General features: G+C 36.7%; 1 protein-coding gene across 1 annotated transcript in view; it reads right to left on the bottom strand.

Annotated features, from left to right (window-relative positions):
- The window catches only part of NLGN4X (neuroligin 4 X-linked), a 413,540-nt gene that overhangs the window by 260,999 nt on the left and 128,166 nt on the right, over positions 1 to 24,375 (bottom strand). Inside the window, exon 2 of the mRNA XM_044287249.1 lies at positions 15,956 to 16,712. Within this exon, the coding sequence (XP_044143184.1) occupies positions 15,956 to 16,427 (472 nt within the window). The 5' untranslated portion in view covers positions 16,428 to 16,712. The remainder of the gene's footprint in view (positions 1 to 15,955; positions 16,713 to 24,375) is intronic.

Consider the following 24,375-nt stretch of genomic DNA (forward strand, 5'->3'; position numbering starts at 1 on the left):
GAGCGGTACACATCAATAGAATCATTGACCTATTGAGACAGCCTAAACATAAGCTTTGGATCCCTCTGGAAGAAAGATTGATAGGTTGCCCGATCAGACCTCTACTAATGTCTGAAACAGGGAAGGCCACATCCCGGATCACGAACAACCCACTCACATTATCCACTCTGTCCATATGGAGCATCCCAGAAGTGAGAAGTAACTGTTTGCCATTCCCCTCCCCCCTCATGAACATCAAGGATTGCCTTAGTCTAAACGCGGAGAGTTTTAAAATCTTACCCACACATCTACGAAACTCCACACTTCCAATAGAGGAACTCCTAGATAGTGACGGTACCCTTCTAAGTGCTACAAACATAATAAAGAAGTTCCAACTACTCACTTTAAGTGCGGTGCAATACTCTTGTCTGAAAAATTCTGTGAGCCCCATCACTAAGAAAATTAGAACAAATCCAACATTATCCTGGTTTGAAAAACTAGTCTCGCAAACTCTCTACCCTACAAAAATAATCTCCACTGTCTCTAAGAATCTGCTACTACTGGAAATCCCCCCTCCTTATATTTCCTAAAGGAATGGGAAAGGGATTTAAACTTAAAATTCTCAGCAGAGGATAAGAGTGCATTGTTGAGCGCACCTAGATTGTCTTCTAGATGTGTCACAATACAAGAGAATGCATACAAAGTACTCACCAGGTGGTATTTAACCCCAGTAAGATTGAGTCTGATGCATAGTAGCTCTTCTGACAGGTGTTGGAGATGCCAAGTTGAGAAAGGCTCCTTCCTACACATTTGGTGGTCATGCCCATATATTCAGAAGTATTGGGATAAAATCTTTAATTTGATTAGAGTCATATTGGGATTAAACAAAGACGCACTCCCTACTTGCCCCAAGACAGCCCTCCTGTCCCTACTTACACAATCTCTAGCCAACCTTAAAAAGTCACTTTTGAATATCCTCCTGGCAGCAGCCAGACTTCTAATCACCCACAATTGGAAGTCTATTACCCCACCGTCAATATCCCAGTGGAAAGGCAAAGTAGAAGCTTTAGCCAGACTAGAGGAGTTGTCGCATTGGGAAACACGCTCACATCATAAGTACCTGAAAATCTGGTCCCCTTGGAGAGATAATATTGACTATATCACCACTCATCAGATTAAAGAACTGGACACCTCCTCTCCTAGTTCTCACCCACAGGTGACCACTACATGATTTCACACTGGCTTAGAACAATATCCTAACAGAGATGCTTGACACCAACTCCATACGCAGCAATGGTAGGATGCCTGGTCACTCCAGCTAGCTCTCAGTTGGCCTTTCCTACATTATATCCTTGTGGTTCAGATTCCCGCTCTCTCATTGGTGGTTAACGCGTGCTTTTCTGCCTTATTCCCCTTTAACCCCCCCCCCTCTTGTTTTCCTTGTTTAGTTTATTATTCTGTTTCCCCCTACTTGTTAATCATTAATGTCAGAAGCTGGGTGCTACCTCTTGGTATCCCGTTTCGGCCGGACAAAGGTTACCTTTATAATAAAGGGGACGTCAGATCTTATGATATTTACTCAGACACACAGGAGTCCTTCATAAGTTCTCGTCCCATGCATGCACCAGCCCCAAGAAGACCGGTTAACACGGCTTTATCACTCGCTGACAAGAAGCCATTAGACAACTGGATGCTAAGGCTAAGTCTATTGGTAATAATTGTTCTTGCATTTTTGCACGCTCTTTTCACCATCGTCTGTCAGGCTGTATTGTAACGTACTAAAATTGTACCTTTGTCTTAATTGCTTTACACCTTTTTGTGCTGACTCGCTCGAATACTATTGTAGAATCTGCTTTACTGCACTACTGTTTGTATACCCTTATCTTTGTCACAAAATCAATAAAAAGATTTTAAAAAGAAAGAAATGATAGGAAAAAACCGACACGGATCACGGACACGGATCACGGACACGGATGACAATCTTGTGTGCATCCGTGTTTTTTCACGGACCCATTGACTTGAATGGGTCCGTGAACTGTTGGCCGTGAAAAAAATAGGACAGGTCCTATTTTTTTCACGGCCAGGAAACACGGATCACGGATGCGGCTGCCAAACGGTGCATTTTCAGATTTTTCCACGGACCCATTGAAAGTCAATGGGTCCGCGGAAAAAAAACGGAAAACGGCACAACGGCCACGGATGCACACAACGGTCGTGTGCATGAGGCCTAACACTGGACAGAGTTTAATAGCGGTGCTGATGCTGACAGACTTCCTTCAATGTGTTATAAATTATGAATTAATATCCTCTATTAATCCTACCAGAAGTATATGGCTAAGTTGAAAACTGGTTGTTACCAATTGGAGGTATGTCACTGCACAGTATTAGTCTGGTACCGTGTTAGCCAATGGAAAACTAGTTTAGTGTTCTCATTAAGAGAAACAAAATAAGAGTATTCCAGATTTGATACCTTTTACTGGCTAGCAAAAATAAAAGTAATGATGTTACACAGCAAGCTTTTGAGAAATCACCAGTCCTTTCATCAGGCTACTACAAGAATGTATAAAGAAGCTGCAATATATATACAAAAAGAACAGAGACTTGGGGGAATGAATGGACATTTGAAAAATAACTGAATAACATATCAAAGATCTTGAGAATGAGTCCTTAATTTTCTTACAGATAAGGGGTGTGAAAGTTGTATGGTCTTTGTTAATTGATCTTATCTCAGAGACCTGGTCCCCCAACTATATCTCTAGAAGACTATTTACATCTTTTAGTGTGTCATAAATCCCAGGGACAAATTCAGTCCAGTATTCAAAGTGTCAAGCAATGTTATAAATGTGTGTTCCCAAATTCTTGCTCTTTGGGATTTGAAGTTACTTTTTAATATGAGAACTTTCATGTGTTCTTCATTGTGTCCTGGGCTGCAGAAATGCTTAGCCACAGGAAAGTGTAGCTTCTTCTCTTTAATTGTGTGGTGGTGGGACCTCATCCTTGCATTGAGTTTCTGTCCTGTTTCTCCAACATAGAGGCCTCCAACAGGACATTAAGTGCAGAGAATCAGATAAGCAACAACAAAACCTGTTCCCATATAATGACAACAGATAAGATCCGGATCTCCAACACACAGCAGGACTATAAGATCCCTGGGACATTCACATGTTCTACATTTTTTGTTCTTTATCTGATTCTCGGCACTGAATGTCCTGTATTAAACCTGCACAGTATGACACTGTCCAATCAGTGCTAGTAGTAGCAATCTAGGCAGGAACACATCTGTTTGACAAAGAGAATAGTAACACCCAACAATAGTAGGAATAATAGATTAGCAGCACAATATATAGTTATATGCAAAAAATGCTCCAAAATTGTTATTGCTTCGTGAATGTAAGTGGTTACTAAAACAAGAGAAAGGACATGTCTTTTATAAACTCTCTTTATGGCTCCTTATTAGAGATGGGTGGATTTCTTAACCTCTTGCTTACCATCACATGTGTATATAATTATTATGGCAGTAAGCTCTTATCTTTAACCCTATGTATAAATGTGTCAGTCTACATTATGACCTGCCAGAGGCCTGTGGTGCTGCAGATCTCTGTGACCATCCTGTCGTTAGACAACTGCGGTCACAGTAAGTATCCTGGAGATCAGCCAAAGTAGTCTCCCTGCATGATATTACTATAAGAGGGTGGTATAGCAATCCATTGTAATATAAAGTGAAAAAGCCAGCAGGAATACACTTCTTGATATGAAAGGGTCCCCTGCTGGCTGTAAAATTAACTGGGAGCCTGCAGTCTGTCAACTTAAATCTTACTGCTCTGACTATGGCAGGAGGGTGTTAATTCACTTTTTGTATTAAAAAAAGTAATAAATAAATAATTAATAAATAAAAAGTGAAATAATAAAAATAAAACTTTATAGTGATGGTTATTAGTTTTGGCAATAGTATAGCAGACTACATAAACACACACACACACATATATATATATTCCAATTTTGAAAATGCACTCCAATCATTTGAAGTAATGCAGTGAGCCCAGCCAATAGATAAATTATACAAGCAGCATCAATTTTCATGGCACAAAGATACATTAATGATATTAGAAAGGTTTTGTCTTGAAAATTGATAAGAAAGTGTTACAGAAACCGACTTCAGATCATAGTTTTAAAATGGTTTTCAAGTTGAAAAATCATCCAAAGTTATTCAACGAAGTCTCGCGAGACTTCGGACATGAGGAATTTCCATATAGCATTCAAAAATTTTTTGAACAAAGCAACTCAATGCTACCTATTATACACTATGTCCAGGCAAAAGATAAGGCCACATAGTGGGGAAAACCTCTCTAAACTGACAACCCTTAATAATTAACTGGACCTTGTTTTGGATCATGTTGGTAGTCCAAGTACACCTCATGTATAAGCTCTTTCCTGATAAATGTAAATTCTCCTTTAATATCATCATAATGTAATATGTTTCATTCTTAAGACCAGAATGTTACTCATATACGCCCAATACAGCAAAAATCCACTGCATTGTGGACTCTACTCTATACAGGTTTTGGTTGTAAGCATTCAGTTAAATGTTGAAATCATCATTCCAAATTATGGTCTATATAGATATAAATATGGTCTATCTATGACTTGATATTAGAAAAACCCATAATTTCCCTTTTCTTGCTTAAGGTGTAGAATAGGACTGACACATTGAAATGTTTAGTCAGCTTTTTGTATCATTTTACTGATTTATGATGTTGAACTATTTTTACTTGAAGATTATTTGACAATTCTTTTCCTTTCTTCATGCTACAGTAACTAGTAAAATCAGAGCTTCTGGATAAAATGCAGAAGGATTTCTCAAGCACTAAGAAGCCATTTCACTAAACACATGGTGACACCGGTTACAATAAAAAAGAAACTCAGGTGTAGATATATACCCTTCATTACTATCTAATTCCGTGTATGTCAACTTGAGTGTATATTATCAATCCAAACATGAAGGCTAGAACCATGTGGTGGCTGGTAGAGATGCAGCTGTGATGCGGGTGAAAACAATGCAGTCATGCAAGCCATAGCTGTTTTCTATTATTCAAATATCGATTGTGTGTTTGCCATTAATGGCCATGGTGTTTTGCAGGAAAATCTGCAATATCAATGGATCATTCTCAATAAACAAGCAATTTCCAATTAGCCTTTAAGGGAGTTATGTCATCTGAAACATTGGTAGTATGTTGATAGGATATGCTACCAATGTCAGATAGGTGCAGGTCCCCCTTTTAGAACTCGCATTTCTCTCTAGAATGGGGTCCCAAATATGAAGGAGAGAGCACAGATCACAGCAGATTTTGTCTTGATTAATATATTTTTCTTTTTATTTCAGAAAAACAGGTAAAGCTGCAATACGTGTGAACGTTTTCGGCTTGCAGGCCTTTATCAGACACTATAGTGCAAAAAGAACAAAAAAATTACTAAACAAGAATAATAATAATAATAATCATAATAATAATAATAAAGTAAAATGAGAAAAGAACTGAAAATCTGTACAATGACTGATGTAATACCAAAAATCTGCAAAAATAAATTAAATCAATGTAATAGTTGTATACAGCTCCACGATTTCCGCTATGGTGTCCATATGACGTGATATCTTAGTCGTTTAGTCAAAAGATTGTCATAATTCAAGTCAGAGGGCAATAAGCCATATATCTGCTAGCATATTAAGGTATAAATGGGAAGTTATTCCCTTTAGGTATAAAAGAAATGTCATATGGATAACCTAATATACATAGGAACCGTATCTCCCAAATGGAGTCACATCATATAAGAACAAGAATAGTGTTTGTGCCTCAAAATGAAGTGCCATCCCAATGTGTTTGACCCAATCCTCCGAGCACCCGAGCACTACAGTGCTCGATCAACACTAATAAATTCCCCCTATGTTATTATCAGTTGTTGAACTTGTGCTCCCACTGTCCAACTGTGCTCCAACAGATTGTAAAGAAAAAGCTCCACAAAATACAAACATGCACTTAAATCAAATGCTTAAAGTTTTATGATCTGATAAGACTAAAATTATTATTATTTTTTTTAAATATAGCTTATCAACTTAATGCCACTATATTGTATAATATTGAAATACTATTATGTTATTGTGATCAAAGATTACCATTGCACATAAAACCAACATCCAATGCCGATAAAATCGCAGCTAAAAAGAAATTATGATGTTGTATTCTTATTTTATTTTGCAGGACGTTATATATTTTTCTTTTTTATACAATCGTACACACACAAACATGCAAACACACATAAACACATAACATACAGATAAGCATATTCCTATCTTTCAGATATCATAATTTTTTGGAGCCCCTCAAACTTGAATTACCATTCAACTGTGTACAATATGCTTAGAATTTTTTACTAAACTGAATGACATGATGTTGTTTCCTGTTAGATGCAAGCTGGACATAATGACTTCAGTTACATCTCCTGGTCCTAAGCACACATGACTCATTACACCACGCAACAAAAAAAAGCTTTTTGTCTGCTACTGGGCAAAAAACATTTGTCCTATACTAAATCAAGTGTGCAGATTACAAATCCGAAGTCAGAATTTCTGCAACACATCACAAAATTTTGCTATGCATAAGTATGCCTAAATGAATTAAGCATTTGGAAAGCATTGAATAAGTTTGACCAGAACGAGTTTTACTCCAACAATTACCTGATCTACATCAAAGTTTGCGTAGTAAACAGTGTATGAAAATATAATGGAATAACAAAATTTCAAAAAGTCTTGTTTTTCAGCTTAAAAGTCTTACTGTTAAAAGTGCTTCAGGCATCTACTTTTGCATTTGTGAACGGTCATATTTTCCCGTTGCAAAAACCGGCAGTATTCCCCCATAATGTTGGGATTCCAGTGGCTTTGATACCTGTTCTCTATTGTAGAAATATCTTTATGGAACCACTCTCCATGTTCGTCAATTACTTGTCCCAAAATGGGTGGGAAAAAGTCAAGATGGGAATGTAAGAAATGCACTTTCAATGACATTCGGCAGCTAAGTTGTTCATATGCTGTGGGCATGTTGTCTACTAATTCAGCATAGTTTGCAGCTCGTCTGCTCCCAAGGAAATCTGCACTGCTAGCACAAATGCATCCCAAGCTGCAAGTTACAGAGGGTTGAGTTTTGTTCTGAATGTGTCATCATGAGTTAGTTTGTTGATTTCTGGGCCAATAAAAATTCTGGTCTTTATTTTAGGGTCAGTTTTCAGTGTGCTAAACTTCTCCTTCAAATACTAGAAAACATTTCCATCACGATCAAGTGCAATTACAACATTTTTCATTAAACCAAGTTTAATCTGAAGTGGTGGATGATAAACTTGAAGTTGATCGATCAGTGATTTGTGTTGTACATTGTACTGACCAAATGTGTGCTCGACTCTGAAAGGCCACTGTCTCATTTTGTAATGATTGTTGTCATCATGACTATTCCATATGCACAAGAAACACATATGCTTTGTGTACCCTAACTGTAGGCCAAGCAGCAGTGCTACCATTTAAGTTCTGAGTATTTGAGCATTTTCAAAATTAACTCCATAGAAGCATGGGTCTCTTTAATTTTAATTGCATGAGCCAATGGAACAGATTTTTTTTTTTTTACCATTGTGCAACAAGCCAGCTTTCAAACTTGCTTTGCTAGAGTCTATGAATAGCCTCCATTCATCGGGAACATGTGTACCATCTATCTCCATCATAAAACCATTTACATCAATACAGAAACAGACATCGCTTTCAATTGCATAGTATGCAGTTAACTTGGTGTTTCAATGACAAAAGTGTCAAGTTGTGGTGCCTCGTTGTAGCAAATTCCATTCCTGGAGTCTAGAAGCTAGCAGTTCTGACTTTTCTTTAGACAATTACAGATCTCTTACCAGATCATCTAAATCTGATTGGCTTAACAAGTGCGGCTGACCCTCCAGTTGTTCTGGATCAGGAAATACATTGTGACAATCAACATCTTCTTCTTCATCAGGATCAGAACTGTCTGTTTCAATTGCTGTTCCTGCTATGGGAGGGGCAGGTTCTGGATTCTCGTGTGGAACTGGTTTAAGTGCAGACTCACAGTCAGGATACACAATTTGTGGCAATGTGGCAGAGTAACACACAGTGCAACAAACATGAGGTCCCCAGCTTTTATCTTGATCTCCAATTTTACAGTCAAAGTAATACTTGTAAGCAAGACACACTCGTTTTTTCAGATTCTTGCGCTGATCATAAGTAGTGTATTTGCCATATATGTAGCAGAAATTGTCTGGATCGTTAAAACATTTGTGTTTATCAATCTCTCAGCAGAAAAATCTTTGTTGCGCTGTGTTTTAATTAGATGGACTGCAGGAATTCAAGACAGACTGCTTTAATCTTTGGCACGTACAATATGGTTTTACTTACTGTATGTTATGGTATGCTTAGGTTTTGCATTCCAACTTACCATCGTTACTGAGAAACTTTGGGCCGTTGCATAAGGTTGTGGTGATATTGTAGCAAAGAGAAAATAATCTTGCAATAATCTTCAATAATCTTGCAAGGAAACTTTAAATGATTTTCAACAATAATAAAACTACAGAATAGATGATGCCACCCTAGCTCAAAAATAGTATTCTTTTTTATTTTATTTTATTTTGCCGAGTTGTGTGCAGAAAAGTTGTTTTTAAGCAGCTAGGTCTTGCTACTGTATGCACAGGATTACTATTGCAAAGGGATAATATTCCAGTGAATTCCCTTCCCTACTTCAGATGTTGCCAGTATTTAGTTACCTTCATGTTCCTCTATTACATAGTGTAAATCAGTGCTGTAATTATTGCTTATTTATACAGACAACACAAGCGCTCTCTCTGAGACGCTGCTATGCTACTGATTAACACTGCTTCCAGTGCATGTGAAACATCCGCCTCCAGAGCCAGGAAGGGAGATGGGAGAGCCATGAAGGTGGGCAAATAGTAAAGATAGAAGAGGAACGCACATGAAATGTGACTTCCCATCTTTCAGGGAGGGAAAAGAGAAGAATATCACCTGTACCTAGTATGCAATATCACATAAACAAGAGACTTAAACCAAGACCACTGTTGCTTGTGTGCATAAAACACTGGCTTATATAGTAATTTCAGCTATGAACCAGGCAGTAGTAAGTGATATTCCAGACAGTACTGAAACCATTTGCATTTTTTTGCAATTTTTACTGATCAAAAAAACTATTTAATGTACTTTTAAATTTTTTTTTTGCAAAAAAATTAAGCTACAAATTTAAAGAATGGTTAAGCGAGGTTCAAAACTTTTTTAGGATGAAATAACTAAAAAAAAAAACAAAAAAAAACTTGGGTGCTTTAACCAACTTAATTAATTTATATATGTGAAAACTGGTACAAAATCTTTAGTTTAAAAATTCCGATCACAATGAAGAAAAAAACACTACATCTTTACAACCTTTAAATAAAACACGGTCTACAACATTGAACAATTGATGCTGAACTTTTTTTTTTTCTGTCAGAATATATTCCATCACATCTGATAACATATTACAGAAGTACCCTCTTAAAATGATTGCTTGTAGAGAAGAATAACTTAGAAGTCCGGATCCATACAGAGAACATTGTGACTGCAAACAGAATGCCTGCAGCAATAAACATCTTAGCTTTTGCTGACAATTGTCTGAAGTTAAAACAGGTATATGGACTGCACCGTGAAAATTTGTATGGACTGCACCGTGGAAATCTTTTTTTTCTTTCAGATTTGTATTAAAAAAGAACTGCTAATGTGAATTTAACTCATTGAGTCACATTCAGACCTCTGACATGAAAAGCAAAATTCATGGTCTGTCTCCATAACAACCAAGCTTCTCCTGTCAGAGAACTGTCATGTAAGGATGCGTAATGTGTTTAATCAGATTATATGGACAACAATTGTCAGCCTTTGCTTACCCCTTGCTGCTTTTACTGTTCTTATCTACAGTTTGTAAACAGAAAACTGTCACTTTTCATTTTCAATTATTTGAGGGGGCTATAGCTTGCTATTCAAGTTTAAAGTCATGGGCAAAACCAGAGGAATGCTTTCACTGTTACTAATGGTGAGGCTAATTACATATAATACAATACAATGCAAAGTATTTTCCCAATCATATTTTCCCATACGCAAAATGTAAAGTAAAACCATGCCATCATGTAAAACATTTAACATAAGCCAAATAGAAAGGAAATAAATATTTTAAAATATTTTCATAAATGTATCTGTTTGTCTATCTATCTATCTATCTATCTATCTATCTATCTATCTATATATCTATCTATCTATCTATCTGTTTATATAGTTATCTATCAATCTAAAAAGAAAAAGCAGCACCAGGTAAAAAAGAGGGTGCAGTTCCTCAAAAAGGACTATGGCTCAGGGTTCTATTTTTTTAAAATTGAAAAAGCGAGATAGCCCACCAAGCTTTAAAAAAAAAATTGCCTTTTTATTCACCTATATGTATAATTAATCTACTCATCTATTTAATGTACCTCATTGGGGAGATTTATCAAATTTGTTGTAAAGGAAAGCAGACTTAGATTCCCATAGCAACCACTTAGATTTCACCTTTCATTTTACAAAAGGAGTTCTGAAAAAAGAAAAGGTGGTATCTGAATGGTTGCTAAGGACCAGTGCCCCATGCCACTGCAGATAGCTGTGACTGTTCTATCACTAAACAGCTTTGCAAATAAAACCTAAAAGATTTCTACAAAATGACCTACACAATTTATTGCTGCAACACAAATTCAGTTTTTTGTTTTTTTTTTGCACCAAAGGATGATTTTACCTGGCTATGTTTAACCTTCCGTGGGAGCCACCCAGGCACCCCCATTGACAGGGTCCGCATCTCTGGCCACCTACCAATCCTTTGGGAAATTGGATTCTTCCTGACAAGCCTACAAAAGTGTTGTGCCTATATTCAGCACAACATTTTAAGGTGAGCCTCCACTTGGAGTGTGTTATTTATTTAAATCTGTACATATTTAACCTGTGTTGTTGCTTTTTTCTGTTTATCTAGTAAACATTTCATGTACAGTAACACTGACTAAACAGCTTTGATAACAGTATGTATGCCCAAGAACAGAAGAAGCAATATTTTTGTGTCGCATCATTGTTGCGCCCTGCTACAACGATCCATCAAAGTGTAAATTGTAAATGCTGGCAGGAGAGGGCTTTTCTTGATGTGAGATTGAACCCTGCTGGCTGTAAAATAAACTGTCAGCCTGCAGACTTTGAATTACCCCCTTTCTAGCCAGATTGTGTCAGGACAGAGTTAATTTATCTTTTTCATAACAATAAATAAATAAATAAACATTAAAACATAAAAATGTATAAAAAATTATAAAAATAAATCAAATACAAAATAAAGAAAATTAAAATAAAAAAAGTGAATGACACCAGTGAATGTGGTATTTAGTGTTGAGTTACTGTTCTAAAGAGATGGCCTTGACGCCAGCAGACAGGCACAAATAATTTTGTACAAAATGTATTTGCCAAGAATTTCACATTTATAAAGCAGCATTAGCATTTTATATTTTCTATAGTGAGTATGGCACTGTTGTATTTACCTTGTTATTTGTGTTTGCAGAGTTTGTTTTTTGCTGTTGTGCTTTCAGCCATAGCGACGTGCACCTGGGCACTGAGATGTGCTGACTAACCCCCATGGCATTGGAGGTGTTGCTGACCCCATTGGTTGTGTGCTCCTAACCAGCCTGTCCACCCCATAAGCTGATTTTAATAAGTAGAAAGCTATAGTCTACTCTTCCGGTATTGGCACCAGGACAGGTGCAATGCAGAGTAGGCTCAGCATACCTGTGGAACCTTCGGTCACTGAACAAAATGGAGGACAGTTTGGCACCAAAGGGGTAGATTATAGTGTGGGTTCAGCATGCATGTGGAGCCTGCATCCCCTGAATTTAGTGGAGGCCATTGTGGCACCACAAGAGATATGATATATTGTGGGCTCAGCATGCTTGTCGAACATGCATTCCCTGAATTTAATGGAAGCCAGTCTGGCACCAATAAATGTGGTATTTAGTGTTAGTTTCCTGTCCTAAAGAGATCACCTTCACGCCGGTGGGCAGGCACAAAATGTATTTGAAAAGAATCTCACATTTATAACGTAGCATTAGCATTTTACATTTTCTATAGTAAGCATGGCACTGTTGTATTTACTTTGTTATTTGTGTTTGCAGAGTGGAGTTGCATTGTTTGTTTTTTGCAGATTGTGCCCTTTCTGACCTTTTAGTGGCAGGAGAAGGTTCATTTATCTTAAAAAAAAAAAATTGATAAAAATGTTAAATAATATATAAAATTTATAAAATTTATAAAATATGAAATAAAGAAAATAAAATGTATATATATATATATATATATATATATATATATATATATATATAGCTATAGTTACTAGTTTTAGCAATAGTATAGCAGGCTATGTACTTAAACATTCCATCCACAACTTATCCCAAAAATATCAAATAAAAATATATTTTTATTAGTTTTAGTATAGCAAATTTTGTGTGTGTGTAAAATATACAAATGTACACGCTTTATTCCTTTTTGCTTTTACAAAATAAAAAATAGAAATGTTTTGTCTTAAAATCTTTTGTAACAGAAAAAAAATAAGAAACAAAGAAATATTTTTGATTCATAATTTTCAGTTTTTTCTTAACTGTTTTTTTAAATATTATATCTGTCACCTAATGACATGGAAGGTCTAAGATGTCCAGTGAAAAATATCTAATACATGTAGGTTGGCTCAAAAATGAATCAGTAATTTGCAGTTAGATAGACCCATTGTTGAAACTGAAAAACTGTCCTGGTAAGGAAATGGTTAATACCACTATTGTGTGACAATCATAAATATTATGACCAAGCTCAGAGTTGTTAAGATTTTCATATGTTATTTTTGCCATGTACATGAGTTGTAGTAAAGCAGGTAGCCAAATCTTGATAATACACCTGGCTTTAACCCATGTGCCATACATGACCCTTTCACAGTTATTGAAAACACTAACTTGTATAGTTCTGTAACATGGCTACTAGGGGTGAGCGAATTGAGCTTCAGATCCAAGATCCAAAGTCAATTTGTTCCCCAACTTTGTTGTAAAGTTGTATGAAGACCTGTGGTCGTAGAGCATTAAAATATATGTGCTATGGCAAGGCAAAATTACGAAGTCATGCAAGACTTTGGTAAACAACTTTGAGCTTTGATTCTACAACTTTAAAAACATTTTAAGACAGGAATCCGAGGTTGGCTTCAGTACCGGAGCCTTGTCGCAGCATATACATTTTAATGTTTTAAAATGATTGGTCTCCATACAGCATTAAATGAAGTTTAGGAACAAATCAACTTTGGATTTTGTATCCGAAGTTCGATTCGCTAACACCTAATGGCTATAAAAGTCTATGAGGCTCTGCTGTATTCTCTATGAATCAGAGAATAAAAAAATTGTGTCTTGCTTGATCTGATGCAGCACTGCGGAGTATTCTCCTATGGAAGCATTACTTCTGGGGGAGAATAGCTTTGAGTTACAGTGCTATATAGTAGCAATATATATATATATATATATATATATATATAAAATAGAGGTGCAGGGACCTCATGAGCCTACATAACAGTACCATAATGTTAGGAATACAATAATTAGACTTTTATTTGCTTAGGAAAGTATGAACATTGTGTGTCTTATCAGATTATACCTTGGCAAAATATCCCCTATCAATTACATAACTCTCAATTTTTATTAATTAAGCAAAAAAATAAAAAAATAAAAATGGAATTAAAGTTATCATTGATTTGTAATAAAACACTACACAAAGGGGAAGCTTTATCAAATCTGGTGCAAAAGAAAACTATATTAGTTGCCCATAGCAACCGATCAGGGGCTAATTGGCAAAAAATAATAATAATACTTACTGTGAGGAATATGGATTATTATTTAATGTCAGCCATGTTTTTACACCAGCCATCTGCTGTCTGATAGCAGAGAGAGGAGGCCCGCAGGGGGTCCTGGCTTCAAACAAGCCACTCGTTTACACATAGCACCCACTCCAGCCAGCCGGGAACCCAGCTGATGGAACAGGAAAAAACTCTCTGCAGGCAATCTAAGGCATTCACCAATCAAAGTTATCAGATATCATGGAACCGGCCATCACAGACATAAACCAGATACCTATTTGTGTCCCTGTGGTCATAGTTTGATAGTGGGATGCCAGGGAGGGGAATTATACATATCTAACTACAGAAACCAAATAACGGTACCATGCTTGGACTCTACTGGTAGCCGGATGGTCCCAGAACCACCCCCTGGTCCCAGAACCACCCCCTGCGACATTATGGTCTGGAGCCATGAGTCCTAATCGGTTTTGTGGCTCAATTGCTGCCAGCACCAGAAAAGAGGGAGCGTGGGAGGGGCCGACTAGAGGCTAAAGGCTCATGCCAGCAAGCGGGCGTGTCTTTTCTCTGAAGGGGCGTCACATCGTGTCATGTGTTTAGAGAGACCTGCAAACTGATGACATCACTGCCTCCCATTTGACTACAGCTAAGAACTCATCACAACCCAAACGACTCATATACCTGGCAAACTGACCTTTGTTCTGCTTAACCCTGTTTATACCACGACATCTGTATTTGTAACCTCAGACCACTGTATATATTCTTTGTGTGTATAGTGTTATGTCTAGTGAGCCCTTAAGGCAATAAAATATAGAATTTAATCTTGTGCTGATCTGGTATCTCAATCACGAATCACATCCGTGTTTTGGCATAGGTATACGCTACTGCAGGTTGGTTTCTCACCCTATATAATCCCATTAGCGGATGGGGCTTATATCAAACGAGAAGCAAGTGGCACTCTTCCCGGGCTGAGGAAGCGCTGTTTCACTGGGCTCTAAATATTTGACTTCCGGCAGCAGCGAGGTGCGGTATTCGTCACACTCACCTTATCCATTTCAGCATGACTAAAGATCTCGTGCAAAATTTCATGCAGCGCATGCTGGCAAGCATGGTGACACCAACACGTACGAGATTTCAAATGTTTTTTTTTACGACCTTCTCAGGCAAAATTTATTTGTTACTATGAAGCACTAGGAAATTCAACTTTGTGGTGAATAAAATTTTCCCTGAAATTTCAATCAAAGTCCACTTTGGATACTTTACTTTGCTCAACACTAGTGAGAGTAATACCTTCTATAAAACTTAATCAATGATCACAATATTTTATTTTTCCAGTTTATAACAACAAAACAAAAACAAAGGTTATATAAAGTATAAAGTGTATATTTTCTATAAGACAAACACAAACAAAAACCCTATCCTTGGGACTAATAATTAAAAAAAACTTGCTAATCAATAGAAATAAGGGATGCCGCTACATTACCAGCCACTGTCATATGTACCCATTATTGTGCCGAGATTCAATGATCTCAAGTCAATTCACTGCTGCCCATTCTAGAGTCCTGGCGATTAGACCATACACATTGATTACACATTAATGGCCACCAATATGTTAACCCCCTCAAAAAGATAAAAATATGCAAAAGATACCAAAAAAGTTTAAAACATCTTATCAACAAGTAACCTGCTCCATATTTTGCAGCATAATATAAGTAGAAAGTTACAGACTATGAATGCAAAAGATGGCTAAAGTGATCTTTTCTTTCAGTTTGAGTCTGATGTTGAAATTAAAATTAAAATTTTAACGAATGTAACAATGGTGAAACTAGAATAAACAATTAAACATGCTTTTATTTCCGTTTGAAAAGCAGTTAATGTTCACAATGAATGTACCATGAATAACCCTGTAAGCAAAATAGGCATGTCGGCAGTAACATTATTTTTTGATTCATGAAGGAAGAAAGAAAGAAAGAAAGATCACTATTACTTAATAATTTGGACATAGGACTTACCATCTTCAGTTGGCACATAGATGTTTAAGTATAAGCAATCTTCACTTTGAACCTGCACATAGCTTGCAACTGTATCTATATTGGCAGTAAACCATGCTGGCAGCATATCATTTAGCAATGATCTTTCATCCAAATATTGTGGGCACACTGCAGCAAATTGTGTGGCATTCCGGATATCAGTCCATGATGAAGGTGGTTCAGGTGGTTGGAAGCGTCTCTCCCCAGTTGGTGGTGCAGCATAGGGCACTCCCAAGTATTGCTCTACAGGTCCCAAAATTTCTATGGATAATGATGTTCTTGTGCCACGTATCTTACCATAATTCGTAAGTACAATTGGATGCTGTGCTTGGCCATCAATTATTGTAAATCTTACAGCAAATGCTGTTATCCATAGTAGTAAATTTGAGTTTACTATGACACAGACAGGAGTGAAGATCAAAGGCAACCATAGTAATCCCTTTGGTCTCGACATTGTTTACATCAACATCAGCAAAGGTGAGATCTCCCAGGCAGAGAGGACAACAACAAATGAATGACTTCAGCCAGGATAAAACAATTCCACTATGTGAAAGAAGCCACAGAAATTATTGCCTTATTTGCATAATTGCCATCTGTACGATCCAGATTACTGATTTTGTAAAGCCCATTCCAGGAGGGTGAAATAATGACTGGGATGCTATTCCAAATATTGATGTCAGTTCATATGCTTCATTCAGTTATTGTATATTCTATGAAGGATCCGCTGCAGCAAGTTAATCTAATAAAACAAAGAAAAGTTATGGTTAATATAGAAAAGGTTCTGTTTATAGGGATGATATATAGATACTTGCATTGTGTGTGTGTGTGTGTATATATTTATATATATATATATATATATATATATATATACACATACACAATGCAAGTATTGAAAATGTTAACCTGTTATTTAGTTTTCCATTACAACACATATATCATCAGTGCCTACAGTTTACCTCAATCATCTATAGTAAGTGTAAAGTAGCTAGAAATTCACAGGCTTATGCTGCTATTCTGTCACTAGGCAGAGTACAGATAGTAACTTACTATCCTTGACAGTGATTAATGATTTCAATTCCTTTCTCAACATATTAGCAAAACCCTTGACACACCGTAATTCACATCACAACCACAGGGTGGCTACACATAGATACATCTAGTATAAACATCTCCTGAGTATCATAAAACCTTGTTTGTTTGTTTTTTATATAAAGCTGATAATCCTGTGCCAAATATTTTGGAATATTTTGAACCAACAGCAATGAAAGGACACATCTGTACACGTATAAGCCAACCATAAGTTCATCAGAAAGTTACATATCATTACACACTTCTAAAACTACCAGTGTGGAAAGAAGATAACATATCTGCCACATAACTGTATGTTAAAGCTGATAAGAAATTATGTTATCTTTGAAACCTTTTGAGTCTCTGGGGCTTAAGCTCGCCATGCACATTAATTCCTTTGTCGGCCAAAGCCACCAAGAACTGCGGTTTCAGTTTACACACTAATGTATGTGGGGAGCTCTCGACTGTCTTCAGACAGATGTTGGGGGAGACAAGGATTGTGTGAAATTAATATTTTCACCTGATACTTTTGTTCTCCTGGGAGAAGTGTCTAGCAGCAGCTTTCTACACTGTCTCCATAAAATAGACATACGGTACATGTTTGACCAAGCACAACATATACATATATATATATATATATATATATATGTATGGGGAAGACAGGAGGAAGTCAGGAGAGATAGCTGTTGGCCGAGAGATCATTCGATTGACAGCTATTCAGTGTGTATGGCCAGCTTTGGTCACTCACTTGGATTGTTGTTTACTAGACCTAGCCCTAGAGAAGATACTATAGATATATATGGACTCTATAAGAATTTCTTGAGAATTGATTTGGGAGCATTAAAGAGATATATAGACTGACAAACAGATACATAGATAAATAGACAGACAGGAAGATAGGTAGATAGATTTGGGTAGAACCGATTTGCACCTAAATCAAATCCTATGGACAATTGTGACAAATCAAACCTGAAACAAATTTAACAAATTTGCTTATTTCTAATATTGAGGTAGGAAGATATATTTTGGAATGTATGGTCTCCAGAATAATAAAGAAAACATCCAGATTAATAAAGGATTTTCTCAATATTTTAACTGTTGGAGATAAGAAGGCATTCCTTCCCCCTAATATGTGGGTTTAGCAGATGACTCCTAGTGTTTTTGCCTATAGTACCTTTAATAAACCTTGTCAAATATGTAACTAAGGTATTTTATAAATATTGCTCATTCTGGACATCCTTTGATACAGAGAGTCAACAGATATCAGCATTTTTCCAATAACTATACTATATCAAGCATGCAATTGTTTTAGGAATTAAAGAGTAGAATTTAATACTCATTTATATAGATATAGTTCAAAAGCCATTGACAAATGATAAGTGATTTGAAAAGCTTGAAAGGGAATATGATAACTTCATCATTGGCTGAGGAGTATCATTATTTGTGTCTAGTGGTGGCTATAACTGTAAAGGGATCTTTAGCCATAACAGGGTTCTAAGGGTTTCCTAAAATTGCTGAATCGGAGATGTCAGATTTATGTTACTCTTATCTAACTCCTCTCCATATATCGTCCTTTTATCATTTTCTCAACATGATCCTCCACCAAACGCTCCACTGCACCCAGAAGCACTATAGATATTGTCTGGTGACTGGCTCATGCAGCTCCCCTATTTTTCCAAGATGGCTGGACCACTTTACAAAATAAGTACTTTTACCTTTTGTGTCTCCCCTATCTCCTCATAGATTGCAAGCTCTTGTGAGCAGCGACTTCATTCCTCTTGTTCTAATTATTAACTTTTGTACATGAAGCCCTGAACTATAAAGCGCTGGCTGAATAATAATAATAATAGTAATAATAATAATAATGATGATAATAATAATGTTATTATATATATATATATATATATATATATATATTTTTTTTTTTTTTTAATGTCAGGAATGTCCTCATCCTTTTTATATAAAATGATTATATTTCATGAAAGATTTATGATTTATTTAAAGGGTTTCTGTCATCATAAAAATTGTTATGTAGCTGGCTGACATAAGCAATGTGCTACGGTTAGCAGAACATAACTGTATGGCTTATGTCTTCTTGCCTGGCACTGTTCGCGCTAAACAGTGACTTTTATAATATGCAAATGAGCCTCTAGGTGCTAGTGGCTCTATCGTCTCACCATTTGGCATGCCCTTAACCCCTTATGGACGGGATCATTTTCACCTTAAGGACCAGGCCATTTATTGCAAATCTGACATGTGTCACTTTATGCAGCAATAACTTTATAACGCTTTAACTTTTCCAGGCCATTCTGAGATTGTTTTTTCATCACATATTGTACTTCATTACACTGGTAAAATGAAGTCAAAAGTCAAAAAAAACTAATTTTTATTTATAAAAAAGTTCCAAATTTACCCCAAATTTTTAAAACTTATCAAATTTCCACATTTCAATTTCTCTACTTCTATAATATATAGTAATATCTACAAAAATAGTTATTAATTTACATTTCCCATATGTCTACTTCATGTTTGGATCATTTTGGGAATGACATTTTATGTTTTGGGGACGTTACAAGGCTTAGAAGTTTAGAAGCAAATCTTGAATTTTTTTCTGACAATTTCTAAAACCCACTTTTTTAGGACTAGTTCAGTTCTCAAGTCACTTTATAAGGCTTACATAATAGAAACAACCCAAAAATGACCCCATTTTACAAACTACACCCTTTAAGGTATTCAAAACTGATTTTACAAACTTTGTTAACGCTTTAGGTGTTCCACAAGAATTAATGGAAAATAGAGATACATTTTCAAAATTTCACTTTTTTGACAGATTTTCCATTTTAATATGTTTTTTTCCAGTTACAAAGCAAGGGTTAACAGTCAAATAAAACTCAATATTTATGGCCCTGATTCTGTAGTTTACAGAAATACCCCATATGTGGTTGTAAACTGCTGTTCGGGCACACAGCAGGGCACAGAAGGAAATGAATGCCATACGGTTTTTGGAAGGCAGATTTTCATCATTGGAATCATTGTCAGATTTTCCATTTGAATCCATTTTTTCCCGATACAAAGGAATGGTTAACAGCCAAACAAAACTCAATATTCATGGCCCTGAATCTGTAGTTTCCAGAAACACCTCATATGTGGTCGTAAACTGCTGTACGGGCACACGCAGAAGGATAGGAATGCCATACGGTTTTTGGAAGGCAGATTTTGCTAGATTGGTTTTTTGATACTATGTCCCATTTGAGGCCCCCCTGATGCACCCCTAGAGTAGAAACTCTAAAAAAGTGACCCCATTTTAGAAACTACACCCCTCAAGGTATACAAAACTGTTTTTACAAACTTTGTTAACCATTTAGGTGTTCCACAATAATTAATGGAAAATAGAGATAAAATGTAAACATTTTTGGGCAGATTTTCAATTTTATATATTTTTTCCAGTTACAAAGCAAGGGTTAACAGCCAAACAAAACTCAATATTTAGGCCCTGATTCTGTAGTTAAAAGAACCAACACCCCATATGTGGTCGTAAACTGCTGTTCGGGCACACAGCAGGGCACAGAAGGAAATGAATGCCATACGGTTTTTGGAAGGCAAATTTTGCTGGACTGGTTTTTTGACACCATGTCCCATTTGAAGCTCCCCTGATGCACCCCTAGAGTAGAAACTCCAAAAAAGTGAACCAATTTTGGAAACTACGGGATAGGGTGTCAGTTTTGCTGGTACTATTTTAGGGTACATATGATTTTTGGTTGCTCTATATTACACTTTTGGTGAGGCAAGGTAACAAGAAATAGCTGTTTTGGCACAGTTTTTATGTTTTGTTATTTACGACATTTATCTGACAGGTTAGATCTTGTGGTATTTTCATAGAACAGGTTATTACAGATGTGGCGATACCTAATATGTCTACTTTCTTATTTATGTAACCATAGTCCGAGAGCCACAGTTTTTTCAGTTTTTGAGCGATTACCTTGGGTAGGGTATGATTTTTGCAGGATGAGATGATGGCTTGATTGGCACTATTTTTGGCTGCGTATGATTTTTTGATCGCTTGCTATTACACTTTTTGTGATGTAAGGTGACAAAAAATTGCTTATTTGACACAGTTTTTTTTTTACCGTATTCACCTGAGGGGTTAGGTCATGTAATATTTTTATATAGCAGGTTCTTACGGACGCAACAATACCTAATATGTCAACTTTTTATTTATTTATTTGTTTTACACAATTATTTCATTTTTTAAACCAAAAAAAATCATGTTTTAGTGTCTCCATAGTCCGAGAGCCATATTTTTTTTCAGTTTTTGGGAGATTATCTTGGGTAGGGTTTGTTTTTTGAGGGATGAGATGACAGTTTGATTGGCACTATTTTGGGGTGCACATGACTTTTTGATCGCTTGCTATTACACTTTTTGTGATGTAAGGTGACAAAAAATGGCTATTTTTACACCTTTTTTTTACGGTATTCACCTGAGGGTTAAGTCATGTGATATTTTTATAGAGCAGGTTATTACGGATGTGGCGATACCTAATATGTGAGTGTTTTTTTAAAAATCCGTGATAAATGTGTTTTTTCACTTTTTTGTTACCTTTTTTTTTTACCCAGACCCACTTGGTTCTTGAAGATCCAGTGGATCTTATGTCTGTATAATACAGTACAGTACATATATAGTGTACTGCACTGTATTTTCACTTTACACTTAGTCTTTAGCAGAAGTCTGATCAGCACCATGGAAAGTCGGAAGCCTGTGAAGACGCCCGGTTGCCATGGTAACCATCACCCGCTGCCACAACAGAGCAGCGGGTGATAGGGAGGGAGGGGGGCCCCCTCCCTCTGTGATCCCGTTAAGAATCGGGTGCTGAAATGGCACAGCAGCCCCCGATGGGAGAGGGGGGCTCCCTACCTGTTAACCCCTTCCACACAATTTTTAAATGGATGGAGCAGGCGCGAGATTTGCGGGGCTCGGAGGAGACCAAGGATGTCAATCACCTTTACAAGGGCATGCCAAACGGTGAGAGGACAGAGCCTATAGGTGCTGCAGCAACGCCCCACTAGCACCTAGAGGCTAATTTGCATATTATAAAATTCACTATTTAGCGACGAACGGCGGCAGGCAGGGAGATATAAGTCATTCAGTTATGTTCTGTCGACATTAGCACATCGCTAATGTCAGCCAGCTACATAACGATTTTTCTGATGACAGAAACCCTTTAACATTTTACTGGTTTATAAGTTTATAGTTCAATGGGAGGGTCGTGTCAGTATAATCTGTTTTAGGTAAGAAAAAAAAAAGTTAAACACAAATACAGGGTACGTTTGCCTGCTGATTTTAATAATGACAGAGCAGATCAAGTAACTCATGTGCACAAATTAATGTCAAAATGATGGATGCTCTACAGCAAGAAAATCACAGTTAACAGATTATGTCAGTTGCTCCTTCTGCCAGGGATTTTCTTCCTAGTGCATAGCACACGAAATGGAGTACTACAGATGCAGCAGAGCTAAACTTGATGGTTAATGCATTAAGTAACAAATGGCACAAAAACGTTAACTAATTCTTTCAATGTATTTCAATGGCTTTTGTCACAAGATGGCAGAAGATAACACTCTGACATGTGTTATCAGAGTCAATGTTAGCTTGGCTACACCTGTATTTGCTATAATTTGTTGCTATTGATATGTTACAAAGTATTAAATGGAGGTAAATACCTTATATAATGTTTTCTTCTAATTGAATCAACATATTTAGCGTGAGACTATACAAAAACATCAATAGTTTTATCTGACAAAATCACCAGAACCCACATTAGAAAACAGTGAGAGTTTTAGGCACATAAACACTTCGGGAAGAAGAATCAAGAAGTGTGATTTTACAGTAAAACTAGCAGATGTGGAACTGGCATGTTTGGCGTGTTTTCAAATCATTTACGGGTTGAACATATGCATACACAAAGTTGTTAAACTTTTTAAGTGAAAATCTTATTAATACCTTTCCTGAGGGAGAATTTGTTGACTTTTTAGGCATCTTAGTGTGGACCTAAAAAGTTCCTTAGCATATAACAAAGTATTTGAGGAATAGGTTATAAAAATAATTCTATCATTCATGTTTATTTGTTATGCTGTTCATGCTAAATGTTCTGCTATATAAATTCAATGAGGTTTTATGGTTGTGGGGATGTTAAACATATGTCTGGGGTTCTTTCTGCATCATATGTGAAATAAGCATTATTTTATATTAAATAGTCATAGCTATTTCTTTTTTGCTGACTAGTACAAAACCCAGTGTATTGTGCATCTATGTCAATGACTAAACTATTGATGTCCCTTCAGTGTCATACATATATGGGATATTGAGATATAAATGATGTGACTGCTGAGTAGAGATGAGTGAATTAATTTTTTTAAATAAAATTTGACCAAAATAAAAAAAAATGGATTATTTAAGAATTTCTTGAGATTTGATTTGGAAGAATTAGAGAGATAGACAGACAGACAAATATATATATATATATATATATATATATATATATATCAGTGGCGTAGCTATCAGGGAAGCAGGGGAAGCAGATGCTTTGGGGCCCGAGCTCAGAAGGGGCCTTGGAGCAGTCACTGTAATTCGTCACCCCGGGCCCCTGTCATAGCAGTTGACTTCTCCTGCACCGGGTCCAGAGTCCTGCACTTGCGCCTCTGTCACTGACCTGACATCGGTGACATTGCTCCACCTCTCCTCCTCATCAGTCCTGATGATAGACAGTGACCAGCATCAGGATGGTCCAATGTAGGCAGAGCAAGCATATATACGTCCCCTTTCCTACCCGCGATTAGTGAAGCCTGAACCATGCCCAGCATGTTGAACATCATTTGAATTACCACAACTGCACCAGTGATGTGAGTGGCAGGGGAACTGTGGTTATATTCAGCTTTCCCAGACTGTGCACATGTGACCTGCAGTACAGTAGGAAAGCTGGGTGAATTATATCATGAGATGTCATCCAGCTTCCCTGCTATCCTGCATGGCACAAGTGCAGAGGCATTAGAGCATGGGGAAGAGGCACAGCAGGAAATATGGGTGTATATATATATATATATATATATATTGTATATGTGTGCATCCATGTATGTGGTGACTGTGTGTATGAATGCATCCATGTATGTGGTGAGTATGTATATGAGCGCATCTATGTATATAGTGAGCACATTTATGAGTGCGTCCATGTATGTGGAGAGTGCGTCTATGAGTGTATCTATGTATGCGTTAAGTGCGTATATGTGTGTGACTATGTATGTGAGTGTGTTTATGAGGGCATCTATGTATATGTTGAGTG

Source organism: Bufo gargarizans, chromosome 3 (genome assembly GCF_014858855.1).
Source record: "Bufo gargarizans isolate SCDJY-AF-19 chromosome 3, ASM1485885v1, whole genome shotgun sequence".
Taxonomy (NCBI): Eukaryota; Metazoa; Chordata; class Amphibia; order Anura; family Bufonidae; genus Bufo; species Bufo gargarizans.